The 20,383-nt window shown below is 41.5% G+C and overlaps 1 protein-coding gene across 5 annotated transcripts in view; it reads right to left on the bottom strand.

Moving 5' to 3' along the window:
• The window catches only part of LOC106565077 (solute carrier family 12 member 5), a 338,932-nt gene that overhangs the window by 4,907 nt on the left and 313,642 nt on the right, over window positions 1-20,383 (bottom strand). For 2 of the 5 annotated variants that reach the window (XM_014131710.2, XM_014131712.2), the window contains exons 22-25: window positions 17,700-17,831; window positions 6,620-6,852; window positions 6,239-6,253; window positions 4,149-4,282 (exon numbers count right to left, since the gene is read on the bottom strand). In XM_014131710.2, the coding sequence (XP_013987185.1) occupies window positions 4,149-4,282; window positions 6,239-6,253; window positions 6,620-6,852; window positions 17,700-17,831 (514 nt within the window). The remainder of the gene's footprint in view (window positions 1-4,148; window positions 4,283-6,238; window positions 6,254-6,619; window positions 6,853-17,699; window positions 17,832-20,383) is intronic. The other 3 variants (XM_014131711.2, XM_045691393.1, XM_045691394.1) reach the window with 3 other exon arrangements.

Genomic DNA, 20,383 nt, shown 5'->3' with positions numbered 1-20,383 from the left:
TTTCAGGCCAGGTACCATCGTTGGACCGCTGCTGTGAAAGATTCAGCAGGTTACTGGCATTACACACCTGGCTAAAAGATTACTGTAGCTTTGTTGGTGTTACCCTTTCTATGAGCTTATAATATAAACTACCCCACGAAAGGTACTGTTTACTTGACTTTAATCATATCAGCACATGTAACAGCAGTTTACAGCAATTTTGTTAATCTTTCTTCCTCTCCCCAATTCACTTAAACTATATTTCTTTATTTCCCATGGGCTTCACCTGAGTACCCCCAAGTGGCTGGAATACAACTGTATTAAGCCCCTTACATTGGCATAACTTTTAGAGATAACTTTGTCACCTTCTGGAAACAGAAGACGCTTTACAGGAATGACAGAGTCCATCCAAATCATCTTGGCTCCTGGACAATGAATTATCAATGAACCAAGCCCTGCTCAGATAATCCCTACCATTGTGTCTCTGAGTTGTCGTAGTGCTGCAGCAAATGTACATTGTCCCATGAGCGTTGGAAGTCATAATATAAGTAACCTAATTTATGTCCCTCTTAGTCCCTGAATGCCTCTGTCAATCCTATAGCTATTGTATGCAGTAATCATATGTCTATGAACCAGATGTATACTATTATCACTGAGGCAGTGTGCCCTAGTAGGAAGTTCACTGTGTGCTGCTCACACGCGCTATCAGCTCAAATATAAATATCTCTTTCATGTCTACTTCTGATAAGCTGCTCAGTAAAACAATCAAGCATCCCAGAAAAATGCTAAAAATAGCCGACATTAACATCCTGTATGTAGCCTAAGAAACAAGGTTCATGAAATCGACAACTTGCTAGTAACAGATGACATTCATATACTGATCTCTGAAACTCACTTAGATAATACCTTTGATGGTATAGTGGTAGGGATACATAGTTATAACATGCAAACAGAAACACTAACACTAGTATTGTGGTTTATATTCAGAGCCACATTCCAGTTAAGCATAGAGAGGATCTCATGTCAAATACTGTTGATGTAATATGGATACAGGTTCATCTGCCCCACATAAAGCCCATTCTTGTAGGAAGCTGCTATAGACCACCAAGTGCTAACTGTCAGTATCTGGATAATATGTGTGAAATGATTGATAATGTATGCGATATCAACAGAGAGGTATAGAGGGCTTGCAGTTGCATCACAAATCACCTAGCAACCGCACAAGGCGCCATGTTGGAAGACCAGTCAGTCTGGGGAAAGTCCTCCAATTGTCCACATGGCTGGCTGCATTTTGCTTTCACTGGAAACTTTGGGAAGATTGCCCATTATTTTATTTTTCGAAGGATCCAGAAAACAGAGGCAGTGGGAGAACCTATTCAAGTAAATACATATATTTTGAAAATATTAGCTACAGGAACTTTGTGTGCAGGCTAACTCAAATGAGCTGCTAACATAATGTTTGCTAGCTAGCTAGCTACAGTAGCTAACTAACTTTACATGCTGTATAGCTAGCCAAGTGAATTAAATATCACCAGTTAGCTAACTTCATATTAGCTAGTTAGCTACCTATCTTGATTTAATGTATGTATTGTTATAACTTGAAATGCATTTGTAGCTAGCTAGCTACAGTAACAGCCATGGAAGAGGGTGAAAGGATTGGCTAGCAGTTCCAGCTGTCGGAATGGAGAGTAGGCTACTCTGGATAAGGCAGGTTCCTTTGTGGGAAGATATTATGAAACGATTCTCCAGTTCCAGTCCCTAGCGAGATAAACTGAGGACAGAGATATATAGTAACATAATATTCAGTGCTGTCTAATTTGAGAATAATGCAGCCTGTTTCTTTGATGTTTTCTGTCCTCAGATACAGAGAGCTGTGTAACCCTGTCTGCAGATGAGGTCCCAATGAATGTCGCAAGAGAATAAGGGTAAGTCCTTGTATACCAATAATTATGTGTACCTATGTTTGCACATTTTGTAAACAAAAATACAGTTTAAAAGTCAAGGTACTGTATAAACCTATTACAACTGGAGCAGGCCAACCCAGCTGGGTGTGCAGGCTTCTGTTCCAGCCCAGCACTAACACACCTGATTGAATTTATCAGACCTAATTAGTTGATAATCAAGTGTGCTATTGCTTGGCTGGAACAGAAGTCTGCTCACCCAGTAGATCAGGGATCAGTGGAGTGAGGTTAACTTTTTTTTGTTCAACTGAAATTATGTTTTAGTAATAGCCCACTTGTTACTAAGATGTCTAACCTTTACATACGAGTTAGATTACTTGTTCACTTTGAAATTATATAAAATAGTGTTGATTCTGAAGTGTTTACTTCTTTTAATTGTTAACTATTTTTCAAAATGAAATTGTGTCAATTTTGATTAATCACATCTCACAATCCTGCAATAAAAGAGGGTAAGGGAATCTAACTCTAATTTGTCTGTTATTTTTCTCAAATGAACATTACCTACATTTTTGTTCAGGTGTAAGATCTCCAATTAGTTTTATTTGATTGTCACTCTATTATCAGGATATCAGCCATGTGAACCAATTTTGCAGCTGATAACGGCATGCAACGCCAATGCAACCATAAGCCTACAGCAGTGGTTCCCAACTCCAGTCATTGAGTACCCCCACAGCACCTTTTTGTTGCAGCCCCAGACAAACATAGCTGATTCAACTCATTGAGGGCCTGATGATTAGTTGACAAGTTGAATCAGGTGTGCTTTTCTGGGATAACAATAAAACTCTGTACTGTTAGGGAGATTTGAGGACCAGAGTTGGGAAACACTGGCCTACAGTACGATGGCATTAGCCCAGCGTTTCCCAAACTCGGTCCTCGGGACTAAAAGGAGAGCACTTTTTTTTTCTCCCTAACACTACACAGCTGATTCGAATTATTCGAAGCTTGATGATTAGATTATTATTTGAATAAGCTCAGATGTGTAGTGCAAGGTTAAAAACCAAAACGTGCACCCCTTGGAGTCCCAAGGACCGAGTTTGGGAAACCCTGCGATTAGCCATATGGGCATTTGCAATTCACACTTGACATTGTGCATCTGAAGCAGAGAATTGCTTAACTCACATATATACACATTGTCACATTGTGTATTTATGTCACAATAGACATATATACACATTGTCACAATAGACAATGTGTATGAGGCTAATCATTATACTAGATCAGTGGTACTCATTGTGCGGCCCGCAGGCTGAGCCCTTAATTTGCGGCTCGCAGTGATTTTCCTATTTTCCATTCTTAATACATAACAATGATACAATTTCAATTCAATGTGTTTAAAACCTCTTTGGGCTAGGGGGCAGTATTTTGATGTCTGAATGAAAAGCGTGCCCAAAGTAAACTGCCTGTTACTCAGGCCCAGAAGCTAGGATATGCATATAATTGGTAGATTTGGATAGAAAACACTCTAAAGTGTCTAAAACTGTTAAATAATGTCTGTGAGTATAACAGAACTGATATGGCAGGCGAAAACCCGAGGACAAACCATTGTTTGTTGTTTTGTTTTCTACACACCTGGTTTCTATTCCCCAATTACATGTTCATTATTTAATCCTCTGTTTCCCCCATGTTTGTGTGCGTGTTTGTTTTATTGTAAAGCTGTAGGCTGGTATTATTGTTACCGGGTTTTGTTATTACACCTGTTTATTTCGTGGTACCGGTATTTTTCCAGCACCATAGTATTATGTTTATACTGGTGTTTATCCTTGTATTAAATACCTTGTCCATACATCTCAGCTCTCCTGCGCCTGACTCCTTTCACCAGTTACCCACAGCCTTGACAGATATCATATAAACATGTCATAAGTCATGGCAAAATGTGCAGCATTTGGGAAATTAGCTTTAAAACTGCAAAAATGTCTCTCCACCCCATGGCAAAATGAGTAAAATTGCATTCAATTTGTTATAAAATTGGGAAATTGCAGGAAATGAACTTTAAAACAAAAAATGTTCTCTCTGTCGTCAAGACGGGGGTCCATTAAAATGTTTTGCAGCAAGGTGGGGAGACCCCTAACCAAATCTTGCTTAGAGCCCCCAAAAGGCTAGAGCCGGCCCTCTGCTTGCGATAATAAATGTTTGCCTGTTCTAACACGACCACCCTTGGAAGCTCCCTGAGAGTGAGAGTGAGAGAGAGCAATAGAGAAAAAAGGATACAGTTCTCGTCGCCCGCTCGGTTTTTGGGCGGCCCGGGCATGTTAAGGAGAACCAGCTTGGCCTCTGAGGATTTCTTCACGATGACACCATTGAGCCTCAGTGCTGTGTGCATGCGTCTCACATTGGACTGGTTTCTGTTGGAATAAACAAGATGGCCGCTACTGAGCTCCAAACCATCATTTGTTCATAATGCAGTATTATGTTTAGGCATTCAGTGAAACAAACTGTGAAACTAATACACTTTCAGGCTACTAATTCACAAACAGCTAAAACAAATGGTCACTCTTTCACTCATTAATTCCTTCACTAATGCAACCTTTGCTATGCTGACTTGGTCTATGGAATCCTTGAGGAAATGTACAGTTGAAGTTGGAAGTTTACATACACCTTAGCCAAATACATTTAAACTCAGTTTTTCACAATTCCTGACATTTAATCCTAGTGAAAATGCCCTGTTTTAGGTCAGTTAGGATCACCACTTTATTTTAAGAACGTGAAATGTCAGAATAATAGCAGACAGAATGATTTATTTCAGCTTTTATTACTTTCATCACATTCCCAGTGGGTCAGAAGTTTACATACACTCAATTGGTATTTGGTAGCATTACCTTTAAATTGTTTAACTTGGGTCAAATGTTTCGGGTAGCCTTCCACAAGCTTCCCACAATAAGTTGGGTGAATTTTGGCCCATTCTTCCTGACAGAGCTGGTGTAACTGAGTCAGGTTTGTAGGCCTCCTTGCTCGTACACACTTTTTCAGTTCTGCCCACAAATTTTCTATAGGATTGAGGTCAGGTCTTTGTGATGGCCACTCCAATACCTTGACTTTGTTGTTCTTAAGCCGTTTTGCCACAACTTTGGAAGTATGCTTAGGCTCATTGTCCATTTGGAAGACCACTTGCGACCAAGCTTTAACTTCCTGACTGATGTCTTGAGATGTTGCTTCAATATATCCACATAATTTTCTTTCCTCATGATGCCATCTATTTTGTGAAGTGCACCAGACCCTCCTGCAGCAAAGCACCCCCACAACATGATGCTGCCATCCCTGTGCTTCACAGTTGGGATGGAGTTTTTCAGCTTGCAAGCCTCCCCCTTTTCCTCCAAACGTAACAATGGTCATGATGGCCAAACAGTTCTATTTTTGTTCCATCAGACCAGAGGACATTTATCCAAAAAGTACAATCTTTGTCCCCATGTGCAGTTGCAAACCATAGTCTGGCTTTTTATGGCAGTTTTGGAGCAGCGGCTTCTTCCTTGCTGAGCGGCCTTTCAGGTTATGTTGTTATAGGACTCGTTTTACTCTTGATATCGATACACTTGTACCTGTTTCCTCCAGCATCTTCACAAGGTCCTTTGCTGTTGTTCTGGGATTGATTTGCACTTTTCGCACCAAAGTACGTTCATCTCTAGGAGACAGAACGCGTCTCATTCCTGAGTGGTATGACTGCTGCATGGTCCCATGGTGTTTATACTTGCGTACTATTGTTTGTACAGATGAACGTGGTACCTTCAGGCATTTGGAAATTGCTTCCAAGGATGAACCAGACTTGTGGAGACCTACAATTCTTTTTCTGAGGTCTTGACTGATTTCTTTTGATTTTCCCATGATGTCAAGCAAAGAGGCACTGAGTTTGAAGGTAGGCCTTGAAATACACCCACAGGTACACCTCCAATTGACACAAATGATGTCCATTAGCCTATCAGAGGCTTCCATGGCCATGACATCATTTTCTGAAATTTTCCAAGCTGTTTAAAGACACAGTCAACTTAGTGTATGTAAGCTTCTGACCAACTGGAATTGTGATACAGTGAACTATAAGTGAAATAATCTGTCTGTAAACAATTGTTGGAAAAAGTACTTGTGTCATGCACAAAGTGGATGTCCTAACCGTCTTGCCAAAACTATAGTTTGTTAACAAGAAATTTGTGGTGTGGTTGAAAAACAAGTTTTATTGATTCCAATCTAAGTGTATGTAAACTTCCGACTTCAACTGTATATATAAAAAAAACTTTCCACTAAATTACAATTTTTTCCAGACCACTGTTTTATGTAAACTCATCCAACATTTCAGCTACAGAAATACTTACAGGTTTTCCCACTCACTGCAGCATGACAAGGGAGAGAAACACAAGATTAAAGGTGAGAATGCAAACTGTCAAGTTTTCAAATAAGAGCACTTTTAATATGGAGAACACCATCAGTTTTTTCTCTGTATTGAAAGTGCTCTTTTTTGAAAACTTGACTGCTGACATGGGATTGTATTAACAGTGGATTCATGAACAAAATACTAAAATATAGTTTTGCAGTGAACTATCCCTTTATTAAGAGAACACCAATCAGAATGTTACTCTTCAAGAACTTTCAGTGCTTTTTGAAGGTGAAAAGAGACTTTGTATACTATTGACAACGTTTTGACCACTCAGGTCTTCATCAGGGCTTATAAACCAGTTTTGCCAAACCACACTCACGGCTTCATGTTGAAGATGTCTTTGATGCCCTCCGGTGTGGAGGCGCCAGGCGGCTTGGCCAGCTCACCATCGGCCTTTTCCGTCCAGGTCATCTGGACCTGGGCAGACCCTGGGGTCTGGGCACCCCCTTCGGTGGCCTGGGTCAGGGTAGCCGGGTTGACGGGACTGGTCGGGGTGGTGCTGTCATGGATAAGCTGGACCTGAGCGGGAGGGGACACAGCAGCAGAGACAGACTGAGATCACGAGACAGGGTGGGGAGAGACGAGGTGAGATGAGGCGAGGTGGAACAACAGAGTGAGTGTGAGGGTCAGAGAGAGAGAGAGAGAGAGAGAGAGAGAGAGAGACATCATCAAGAAGGCCTTGATGTTGGCGGTCAGTCATACAATTGGGCTGATTAAAAAGGTCTGAAAAGGAACTTTTGAATCAACACATCTGTAGCCTACTCACCTTACTATGACTTTTTATCAACGGACAGAAATTCAAAGGCAGACTGACCTTTTCCCTAATGTTACACATATTAAAAACACAGGCCTGCAGCGCATTGTACAGCTGTACAAAGAGACCTTCGCCACCTTCACCAGGATGTTAAAGGATGTTGCTGTTAGTGGCCTGTCCACCTCACCTCACAGGAGCAGCAGACCAGCCACCAACTCCCTGAGACAAATCAAACAGTCCTAGACCTGCACCCGGTGGCCCTTCACAGAGACTGGAGAACAGCCAGCAACACTAGCCCCCCACACCACCCTCCACCACTTCTCTCCCAGGAACTGAATGCAGATACATTGAGCTATGCCCAAGCCGTATGCAGTAAAAAAGGCCCCACACAGAGTTTGGAGCAACCCCCGGCCACACTGCCCTCCATACCACCCTCTTCAACTCCCCCTAATACCTCCCTCTCATGCTATCAGACCAGGCCCGCCTCAGCACAGCTCTACCAGACCTGGCCCATCACAGCACAGCTCTACTAGACCCGGCCCGCCTCAGCACAGCTCTACCAGAACTGGCCCATCACAGCACAGCTCTACTAGACCTGGCCTACCTCAGCACAGCTCTACCAGACCTGGCCCATCACAGTACAACTCAACCAGAACCTGCCCATCACAGCACAGCACAGCACAGCACAGCACAGCACAACCAGACCTGGTCCATCACAGCACAGCTCTACTAGACCCGGCCTGCCTCAGCACAGCACAGCTCAACCAGACCGGTCTATCACAGCACATCTCTACCAGACTCAGCCCTTCACAGCACAGCTTAACCAGACGCGGTCCGCCTCAGCACAGCTCTACCGGACCTGGCCCACCTCAACTCAGCACAGTTCTACACAGCACTGACCACTACCCTAGGGTCTAGCAAAACACCGTTGAGGTGGTGTGGACTGCACCGCATGATGCAGTCCACACCATGTATCATTCAAATCATCAGCCTACATACGCTGATAGTTTGGAGCTTCACCAGACACACTCTTCTCCACAACGCCCTCCTCATTTCCCCCCACAACCTCCCTCCCAGGCTAGTTTTGGTCACCCTCCCTACTCCCATCCCCAGGACAGGCCTGGGACACTTCTGCCCCCCATGGCAGCCCCAACCCTGCAACAGGAGCAACACCAAGAGCTCCTGTGCACACCCAGAATGGAGCATTGGAAGCCACTCTGGTCCCCTGCAGCAGCTCCACTCCTTTGGCGGGTGGACTGAGCTCTGTCAACGCTGTTCTCCCAGTTCTCGCCCCAGCTCCTGCATCCAGCAACTTGACGGAGGTCTGTCAAATGCTCAGTCTGCTTTGCTCTCACATGGTCGGACAGGGACCTTGGCAAAATCTCAGCTCACTCAACAAATAACTGCAGATGACCCTATGCCTGTTAGCTCTTATGGGAATTATCTTAATGCCCCCTCTAACTTTACATTTCATAGGGGTCTTGGGCTAATGCACCTAAATGGTCACAAAAATTGACACAATTGACATTTGGGTACAGGACTCATGTCCTGACATTCTGGTCCTCCCGGAAACATGGTTAAATGGTTCTGTCTCTGATAAAGATATTGAAGTAAATTATTATAATGTATTTAGATGTGACAGATTACAGAAAGGAGGAGGAGTGGCCATATATGTCAAATCTAATTTCATGGCATCCCAATCTTACAATATTTCTGTTACCAAGAAATTTGAACTCCTGGTTGTAGATGTGTCCATCAACCAGAATATACATTTATTTGTTGCTGGGATTTACTCTGGTTCCACTCTGATTTAGCCACTTTCTGCTGTATTCCTGACCCTGAGTTGGCTTTAGAAAATGTATCTTCAATATTTATTCCTATGGCAGATAAATATGCCCCTTTTAAACAATTCAGAGTTAAAGATAGATCGAACTCTTTGTTTTCTTTTGAGTTATCTGAGCTCATTCAGATGAGAAATCAGGCCTGGGCCAAAGCAAAGAAAACCGACTCTGTAGTGGACTGACAATCTTTCAGAAAATTGAGAAACAGATCTCAATTAACCTGTTAGGGCTAGGGGGCAGCATTTGCACGGCTGGATAAAAAAAATGTACCCGATTTAATCTGGTTACTAATCCTACCCAGTAACTAGAATATGCATATACTTATTATATATGGATAGAAAACACTCTAAAGTTTCTAAAACTGTTTGAATGGTGTCTGTGAGTATAACAGAACTAATTTGGCAGGCAAAACCCTGAGACATTTTCTGACAGGAAGTGGATACCTGATGTGTTGTATTGACTTTAAACCTATCCCATTGAAAAACACAGGGGCTGAGGAATATTTTGGCACTTCCTATTGCTTCCACTAGATGTCACCAGCCTTTACAAAGTGTTTTGAGTCTTCTGGAGGGAGATCTGACCGAACAAGAGCCATGGAACGATGATGTCCCATTAGACACCTGGCGCGCGAGTTCATGTTGGGTACCCTCGTTCCAATACGTTATAAAAGAGTATGCATTCGTCCACCTTGAATATTATTCATGTTCTGGTTAAAAAAGGCCCTAATGATTTATGCTATACAACCTTTGACATGTTTGAACGAACGGAAATATATTTTTTCCCCTCGTTCATGACGAGAAGTCCGGCTGGCTTAGATCATGTGCTAACAAGACGGAGATTTTTGGACATAAATGATGAGCTTTTTTGAACAAAACTACATTTGTTATGGACCTGTGATACCTGGAAGTGACATCTGATGAAGAGAATCAAAGGTAATGGATTATTTACATAGTATTTTCGATTTTAGATCTCCCCAACATGACGTCTAGTCTGTATCGCAACGCGTATTTTTCTGGGCGCAGTGCTCAGATTATTGCAAAGCGTGATTTCCCAGTAAGGTTATTTTTAAATCTGGCAAGTTGATTGCGTTCAAGAGATGTAAATCTATAATTCTTTAAATGACAATATAATATTTTACCAATGTTTTCTAATTTTAATTATTTAATTTGTGACGCTGACTTGACTGCCGGTTATTGGAGGGAAACGATTTCCTCAACATCAATGCCATAGTAAAACGCTGTTTTTGGATATAAATATGAACTTGATAGAACTAAAAATGCATGCATTGTCTAACATAATGTCCTAGGAGTGTCATCTGATGGAGATTGTAAAAGGTTAGTGCATCATTTTAGCTGGTTTTATGGTTTTGGTGACCCTGTCTTTGACTTGACAAAACATTACACACAACTCTTGTAAATGTACTGTCCTAACATACTCTAAATTTATGCTTTCGCCGTAAAGCCTTTTTGAAATCGTAAAACGTGGTTAGATTAAGGAGATGTTTATCTTTCAAAGGGTGTAAAATAGTTGTATGTTTGAAAAATGTGAATTTTGACATTTATTTGGATTCAAATTTGCCGCTCTTGAAATGCACCTGCTGTTGATGGAGTGCACCACGGGTGGCACGCTAGCGTCCCACCTAGCCCATAGAGGTTAACCTGTTAGGGCTAGGGGGCAGCATTGACACGGCTGGATAAAAAACATACCCGATTTAATCTGGTTACCACTCCTACTCAGTAACTAGAATATGCATATACTTATTACATATGGATAGAAAACACCCTAAATTTTCTAAAACTGTTTGAATGGTGTCTGTGAGTATAACAGAACTCAAATGGCAGGTCAAAACCTGAGAGATTCCTTTACAGGAAGTGGCCTGTCTGACCATTTCTGGAACTTCTTTGCCATCTCTATCATTTACTAAGGATCTCTGCTCTAACGTGACACTTCCCACGTCTTCCATAGGCTCTCATAGCCCGGGAAAAAAGAGAATGTCGTCATTCCAGCCCCAGGCTGAAACACATTATCGCCTTTCTCAAGTGGCCCATCAAGAGACACTAGCTTATGCGCGTGACCCCGACCGCCCCGCCTTTGGGATTTTTTCCTCTGTTTGCCGAAAAGGAGATTCCCTGTCGGAATATTATCGCTTTTCTACGAGAAAAATGACGTAAAAATTGATTTTAAACAGCGGTTGACATGCTTCGACGTACGGCAATGGAATACTTTGAATTTTATTGTCAGGAATTGCGCCAAGCGCGCGACACTTCTTTACTATTTCGGATAGTGTCTGGAACGCATACGAACAAAACGCCGCTATTCGGATATAACGATGGATTATTTTGGACCAAACCAACATTTGTTATTGAAGTAGACGTCCTGGGTGTGCATTCTGACGAAGACAACAAAAGGTAATGACATTTTTATAATAGTAAATATGATTATGGTGAGTGCTAAACTTGCCGGGTGTCTAAATAGCGAGCCCGTGATGCCTGGGCTATGTACTTAGAATATTGCAAAATGTGCTTTCACCAAAAGCTATTTTAAAATCGGACATATCGAGTGCATAGAGGAGGTCTGTATCTATAATTCTTAAAATAATTGTTATGCTTTTTGTGAACGTTTATCGTGAGTAATTTAGTAAAATGTTAGCGAATTCCCCGTAAGTTTGCGGGGGGTATGCTAGTTCTGAACGTCACATGCTAATGTAAAAAGCTGGTTTTTGATATAAATATGAACTTGATTGAACAAAACATGCATGTATTGTATAACATAATGTCCTAGGGTTGTCATCTGATGAAGATCATCAAAGGTGAGTGCTGCATTTAGCTGTCTTCTGGGTTTTGGTGACATTATATGCTGGCTTGAAAAATGGGTGTCTGATTATTTCTGGCTTGGTACTCTGCTGACATAATCTAATGTTTTGCTTTCGTTGTAAAGCCTTTTTGAAATCGGACAGTGTGGTTAGATTAACGAGAGTCTTATCTTTAAATGGCTGTAAAATAGTCATATGTTTGAGAAATTGAAGTAATAGGATTTTGAAGATTTTGAAAATCGCGCCACAGGCTGGCAGTGGCTGTTACGTAGGTGGGACGAATTCGTCCCGCCGGTCCCATAGAGGTTAACAAAGATAAATCAAGCATCTTTTTAAGCTCCATCTCTGACTCTACTGGTGATCCTTCAAACTTTTGGAAAACAGTAAATGCACTGAAACATACAAATTCCTCTTCTTCCCTGCCTTAGCAAGTTCTGTCTGGTTTTAATGATATTTTATTTTATCTCGGCAGGCTTTTTATTTGAGAAAAACAGTGGTGTAGTTGACCCTGGTCAGTCAATCTGCAAGCCTTCAGCTGACTCGATGGTTAACCTGTTATGGCTAGGGGGCAGTATTTTCACGGCTGGATAAAAAACGTACCCGATTTAATCTGGTTACTACTCCTGCCCAGTAACTAGAATATGCATATAATTATTGGCTTTGGATAGAAAAGACTCCAAAGTTTCTAAAACTGTTTGAATGGTGTCTGTGAGTATAACAGAACTCAAATGGCAGGTCAAAACCTGAGAGATTCCTTTACAGGAAGTGGCCTGTCTGACCATTTCTTGAACTTCTTTGCCATCTCTATCTTTTACAAAGGATCTCTGCTCTAACGTGACACTTCCTACGTCTTCCATAGGCGCTCAGAGTCCGGGAAAAAACAGAATGTCGTCATCCCAGCCCCAGGCTGAAACACATTATCGCTTTTCTCAAGTGGCCGATCAAGGGACTGTGGGCTTAGGCGCGTGACCTGGCCACCCCCGTCTTTGTGATTTTTCCTCTGTTTGCCGAAAAGGAGATTCCCGGTCAGAATATTATCGCTTTTTTACGAGATAAATTGCATAAAAATTGATTTTAAACAGCGGTTGACATGCTTCGAAGTACGGTAATGGAATATTTAGAATTTTTTTGTCACGAATTGCGCCATGCGCACGACCCTGATTTACCATTTCGGATAGTGTCTGGGACGCACGAACAAAACGCCGCTATTCGGATATAACGATGGATTATTTTGGACCAAACCGACATTTGTTATTGAAGTAGCAGTCCTGGGAGTGCATTCTGACGAAGACAACAAAAGGTAATCAAACTTTTATAATAGTAAATCTGATATTGGTGAAGGCTAAACCTGCCGGGTGTCTAAATAGCTAGCCTGTGATGGCTGGGCTATGTACTTAGAATATTGCAAAATGTGCTTTCACCAAAAAGCTATTTTAAAATCGGACATATCGAGTGCATAGAGGAGTTCTGTATCTATAATTCTTAAAATAATTGTTATGCTTTTTGTGAACGTTTATCGTGAGTAATTTAGTAAATTGTTAGCAAATTCCCCGGAAGTTTGCGGAGGGTATGCTAGTTATGAACGTCACATGCTAATGTAAAAAGCTGTTTTTTGATATAAATATGAACTTGATTGAACAAAACATGCATGTATTGTATAACATAATGTCCTAGGTGTGTCATCTGATGAAGATCATCAAAGGTTAGTGCTGCATTTAGCTGTCTTCTGGGTTTTTGTGACATTATATGCTAGCTTGAAAAATGGGTGTCTGATTATTTCTGGCTGGGTACTCTGCTGACATAATCTAATGTTTTGCTTTCATTGTAAAGCCTTTTTGAAATCGGACAGTGTGGTTAGATTAACCAGAGTCTTGTCTTTAAAATGGTGTAAAATAGTCATATGTTTGAGAAATTGAAGTAATAGCATTTCTAAGGTATTTGAATAACGCGCCACAGGATTCCACTGGCTGTTACGTAGGTGGGACGAAATCGTCCCACTGGCCCTAGAGAAGTTAATTCTCAGCTAAGATCTTTCTTATCTATGAAATATATTCTAAATGTGCATCAGTTGGGTTTTAGACCAAGTCATAGCACTATCTCTGCTGCATCCCTGGTCATAAAATATGTGGTTAACTGTATGGATAAAAGGCAACATTGTGCTGCCCTCTTCATTGATCTGTCAAAGGCGTTCGATACTGTTGATCACTCACTGCTAATTCAGAGGCTTTCCTAAACTGGCCTAGACCAGGCTGCATGCAACTGGTTTAAAAATGACTTGACATATAGAACTCAATGTAAGGGAAAGGGGGATACCTAGTCAGTTGTACAACTGAATGCATTCAACTGAAATGTGTCTTCCGCATTTAACCCAACCCCTCTGAAACAGAGAGGTGCAGGGGGCTGCCTTAATCAACATTTAACCCAACCCCTCTGAATCAGAGAGTTGCGGAGGGCTGCCTTAATCGACATACACGTCTGCGACGAACCGGGGAACAGTGGGATAACTGCCTTGCTCGGGGCAGATGACAGATTTTTACCTTGTCAGCTCGGGGATTCGATCCAACAACCTCTAACCAGCCCAACGCTCTAACCACTATGTACAATCTACTGATGGTGTTAAATACAGTTTCCTGGATATTACGAAAGGTGTCCCATAGGGGTCGATTCTGGGTCCTGTTCTTTTTACTGTTTACATTAATAATATCGACTTATATGTCAATTGGTTTTTTTACCTGCGCTTGTATGCCGATGACACTGTTGTGTATAATATTGCTCCCACAGTTGACCAGGCTCTATCTAAACTACAGTCTGCCTTCATTCTATTACAGAATAGACTGTAATACTTTATTGACCTGAAATTAATACTGAATGCAGGTAAAACTAAGTATATGTTGTTCTCTAAAGCGCATAAAAATAAGTGATGATTTAAGCACATGTACTTTGGATGGTGTCCATATTGATCGTCTCCCTGCTACAAATATCTTGCCATCTGGATAGATGAAAAGCTGTCTTTTAAAAAGCATATTGATGCGTTAGTTAGGAAGCTGAGAATAAAACTGGTCTTCTCTATAGAAATAGGTCCTGCGTCTTGCTAAATAGTAGAAAGCAGATTATTCAGTCGACGTTCCTAGATATATATGAATGCAGCTGCCACTTCATTAAAGCCGTTTGATGCACTTTATCATAGTGCACTGTGCTTTATTACGGGCGACAATTTTAGTACTCATCACTGCATTCTCTTCCAGAAAGTTAGTTGGCCCTCTTTGATGTCAAATAGCTTGATACATTGCTATGTTTTCATTTAAAAAGCTCTTTTACCAAAAGTCCCACTGTACCTACAGTTGAAGTCGGAAGTTTACATACACCTTAGCCAACTACATTTAAACTCATTTTTTCACAATTCCTCACATTTAATCCTAGTAAAAATGCCCTGTTTTAGGTCAGTTAGGATCACCACTTTATTTTAAGAATTTGAAATGTCAGAATAATAGTAGAGATAATTATTTATTTCAGCTTTTATTTCTTTCATCACATTCCCAGTGGGTCAGAAGTTTACATACACTCAATTAGTATTTGGTAGCATTGCCCTTACATTTTTTAACTTGGGTCAAATGTTTCGGGTAGCCTTCCACAAGCTTCCCACAATAAGTTGGGTGAATTTTGATCCATTCCTCCTGACAGAGCTGGTGTAACTGAGTCAAGTTTGTAGGCCTCCTTGCTCGCACACGCTTTTTCAGTTCTGCCCACAAATTTTCTATAGGATTGAGGTCAGGTCTTTGTGATGGGCACTCCAATACATTGACTTTGTTGTCCTTAAGCCATTTTGCCACAACTTTAGAAGTATGCTTGGGGTCGTTGTCCATTTGGAAGACCCATTTGCGACCAAGCTTTAACTTCCTAACTGATGTCTTGAGATGTTGCTTCAATATATCCACATAATTTTCTTGCCTCATGATGCCATCTATTTTGTGAAGTGCACCAGTCCCTCCTGCAGCAAAGCACCTCCCCACAACATGATGCTGCCACCCCCATGCTTCACAGTTGTGATGGTGTTCTTCAGCTTGCAAGCCTCCCCCTTTTTCCTCCAAACGTAATGATGGTCATGATGGCCAAACAGTTCTATTTTTGTTTCATCAGACCAGAGGACATTTCTCCAAAAAGTACGATCTTTGTCCCCATGTGCAGTTGCAAACCGTAGTCTGGCTTTTTTTTATGGCGGTTTTGGAGCAGTGGCTTCTTCCTTGCTGAGCGGCCTTTCAGGTTATGTTGATATAGGACTCGTTTTACTGTGGATATAGATTCTTTTGTACCTGTTTCCTCCAGCATCTTCACAAGGTCCTTTGCTGTTGTTCTGGGATTGATTTGCACTTTTCACACCAAAGTACGTTCATCTCCAGGAGACAGAACGTGTCTTCTTCCTGAGTGGTATGACTTCTGTGTGGTCCCATGGTGTTTATACTTGCGTACTATTGTTTGTACAGATGAACGTGGTACCTTCAGGCGTTTGGAAATTGCTCCCAAGATGAACCAGACTTGTGGAGGTCTACAATTTCTTTTCTGAGGTCTTGGCTTATTTCTTTTGATTTTCCCATGATGTCAAGCAAAAAGGCACTGAGTTTGAAGGTAGGCCTTGAAATACATCCACAGGTACACCTCCAATTGACTCAAATGATGTCAATTAGCCAATCAGAAGCTTCTAAAGCCATGACATCATTTTCTGGAATTGTCCAAGCTGTTTAAAGGCACAGTCAACTTAGTGTATGTAAACTTCTGACCCACTGGAATTGTGATACAGTGAATTATAAGTGAAATAATCTGTCTGTAAACAATTTCTGGAAAAATTACTTGTGTCATGCACAAAGTAGATGTCCTAACCGACTTGCCAAAACTATAGTTTGTAACAAGAAATTTGTGGAGTGGTTGAAAACAAGTTTTAATAACTCCAACCTAAGTGTATGTAAACTTCCGACTTCAACTGTATCATCATTACTAATCTTTAGACATAATCTTTAGACAAGAGTTAGCAGACCCAGTCTCAGAGGTGGCTGACTGGAAATTCCTTTGGTCTCTCCTGAGCTTTTAGTTTTCTTGCCCCTTATTTGTGGAACAATCTTCAAAATGTTCTTACTTTTTATTCTGGTGCCTCTAGGGCAATTCAGAAAGCTGATTGAGGCCCTTATTACTGATAAATGTGTTTGTTTTTTATGACTGTGCTTTTCTTTCTGCTTACATTTTGGATTTATATTTTGGTGTGTATTTTCTGTATTTTATGGAATTCAGGGCTCATCTGTAAATAAACGTTGGTCTCAGTATGACTCCCTGTTAAAATAAAGGTTCAAATAAAAAATCCTGGTATCCAATGCAAGAAACACCCTGACCAGTCGAGAGGCTGTGTGAGTCTTCCCTTATCCCTTAACCATTCCCTGACTGTGCCTGACCTCAAAAAAAGAAACATAAAAAACCCACTGTAAAGCGAGTTGGAAGTGTAAAAAAACACTACCTCAGGGTCGCTGACCTCTTAATGTCAACACCAGTGGTTCACAACCCCAGCCCCTTAAACATTATTTCCTGGACTGTGCCTGACTGCAACTGTCCTCGAAGCATAAAACCCCACCCACCTGTAGAACCAGTTGGAAACCTGAAAAACCACTACCTAAAGGTAAAAACCACTGACCTCCCAATGTCAACACCAGTGGTTCACAACCCCAGTCCTTTAATCATTCCTAACCATTCCTTGACTATGCTGACTGCAATTATCCTCACAGGATAAAACATTAAGGAAGTCTGAAAAACCACCACCCCAGGGTCAAAACCACTAATCTCCTAATGTTTATACACCAGTAGTTCACAATCACATTACAACCCCTCACAAGTCAATTGACTACTCTGCTTTCAAGTCTTTGCCAGCACTGGCCTCATAGCATTAATTCTTAATTATACACCCTGGTTAGAGTGAATGTGGCTCAGTTGACCGGACAGTACCAGTACCAACCTCCTCCTCGGGTTTCTCCTCCTCCTTGCTGCTCCCACCGGGCTGTTCCTCGGTCACACTCATCTGGGTGGTTGCAGCTGCCGGGTTCTTACGCCGGATGGATCCGCGGGATGAATCTGTGATGCTCTGGATCTGCGGAAAGAAGACAAAGAGCTGAATAAAGCATTTCACACTACTGAGCCAAACTAAACTTAGCCAAGCCAAGCTGTACTGGGCTGGCCTGGTTTCGCACCCATCGTAGTTACTGGAATCGTGCTAGAGGAGACAACGAAAAAATTAAATATGCAAACCAGCACAGTTCTGTTCGGGTCAGCCCTATAGTGTGAATTAGACATTGGAGTGCTAATATCATCACAACATGACACATTTCTTGTTTGGTATTGTCTACATGGAGACAAAACAAGGTTATGAACATTGATGTGAACATTGACGTTTTCAGAACATTGTCTGTCAATGTAGACAATTTAATTATGTTTGGGTGCAGCAATACTGTGCGATGCATTCTTTATGTTCTTATGTCTTGATCGGTTTACCCAGCATCCGGAAACATATTGGATGTACACACACTGGCTTTATAGTGTCCAGGTTAAATGAAGCATTGAGGAGTGCTAATGTCATTACAACATTACAACCCGCCAACCCCTCTTTTTATGCTACTGTTCATCATATATGCATAGTCACTTTAACCATACCCACATGTACATACTACCTCAATAAGCCTGACTATCCGGTGTCTGTATATAGCCTTGCTACTCTTAGTTTCAAATGTCTTTTTACTGTTGTTTTACTTCTTTACTTACCTACACAAACACACACACACATATACCTTTTTCTTCTCGCACTATTGGTTAGAGCCTGTAAGTAAGCATTTCACTGTATGGTCTACACCTGTTGTATTCGGCGCACGTGACAAATAAACTTTGATTTGATTTGATTTGAGTATCTTGTTTGTTTTTCTCTTTATGAAACCAAACCGGCTTTTCAGACATGGTTCATTGATGTGTTGCAAAGGGTAATGTGCATGGTGGCCAGACAAAGTTGAATTACTGTTTAATGGATGCCCCGCCTCACTTTCTCCATACACCGAAAAAAAATAAGAAAAGTAATCTGATGTGTTATTTTTTGGCCAATATATGTGGCTCTTTGTTTATAATGCTCTGTCTGCTCTCCCTTGAGGCTTTCCCAAATTAATGCCCAAGAGACCAAACAGCCTCAGATCACGCTCTCAGATCATATTCGAGCCTCGGATTGGACAGTGAATCACACACGCTCGCACCTGCAGGCGACGTGCAGATGTTTAATTTCTCTCTCATGCCGTCATGGCTGAAGCCAGTGCAAATTCCTACTATTTATGTATCCATGTTAAACGTGGGACGTCCCTCATTATAAACAAACAGTCGGTTAAATTCATGGTTATTGCATCATTTTGAGATCTATTAGAAGCGATTAATAGACGAAACAACAATGTAATTTAACCAATTGACTGGCCAGAGATCAGGGCATTAATCAGCAAAGACGCAGTGCAAGCAGTGCAAACCAAATTGAAGTCAAAATGATTGATGAAATAGAAGTATGTCAGCTGTATGTTGATTTGCGATTCATGATTTACATTTTACCGGTACTACCAGTACTAGTAGGCCAACCGATAACACCACGACGGTATGCGTTTGAAGTGATGATGCGCCGCAGAGAACAGCTAGCATGTCCAGCAAAGTACAGTACATCGCCAGTGGCACGCACACACTTCGTGCAGATCAGTAAGTGGGGGCTTTTCGTGGCAGCCAGACGAGACAATCGAAGGAGGATGCAGTGAGCAAAGTTACTGGGCTCGAATTTAGTCATACTTGCTCTCTATATATATATTGATGCTTCTAATTGTGCATGTTAGAAACAACATTTTTTTTAGGATTAACCTCTTATGGCTAGGGGGCAGTATTTTCACGGCTGGATAAAAAAACGTACCCGATTTAATCTGGTTACTAATCCTACCCAGTAACTAGAATATGCATATACTTATTACATATGGATAGAAAACACCCTAAAGTTTCTAAAACTGTTTGAATGGTGTCTGTGAGTATAACAGAACTCAAATGGCAGGTCAAAACCTGAGAGATTCCTTTACAGGAAGTGGCCTGTCTGACCATTTCTTGAACTTCTTTGCCATCTCTATCTTTTACAAAGGATCTCTGCTCTAACGTGACACTTCCTACGTCGTCCATGGGCGCTCAGAGCCCGGGAAAAAACAGAATGTCATCATCCCAGCCCCAGGCTGAAACACATTATCGCCTTTCTCAAGTGGCCGATCAAGGGACTGTGGGCTTAGGCGCGTGACCTGGCCGCCCCCGTCTTTGTGATTTTTCCTCTGTTTGCCGAAAAGGAGATTCCCGGTCGGAATATTATCGCTTTTCTACGAGAAAAATTGCATAAAAATGGATTTTAAACAGAGGTTGACATGCTTCGAAGTACGGTAATGGAATATTTAGAATTTTTTGTCACGAATTGCGCCATGCGCGCGACCCTGATTTACCATTTCGGATAGTGTCTGGGACGCACGAACAAAACGCCGCTATTCGGATATAACGATGGATTATTTTGGACCAAACCAACATTTGTTATTGAAGTAGCAGTCCTGGGAGTGCATTCTGACGAAGACAACAAAAGGTAATCAAACTTTTATAATAGTA

This window comes from Salmo salar, chromosome ssa12, assembly GCF_905237065.1.
Source record: "Salmo salar chromosome ssa12, Ssal_v3.1, whole genome shotgun sequence".
Taxonomy (NCBI): Eukaryota; Metazoa; Chordata; class Actinopteri; order Salmoniformes; family Salmonidae; genus Salmo; species Salmo salar.
Note: the sequence above shows the minus strand (reverse complement) of the source record. Positions and strands in the feature narration are given on the sequence as shown.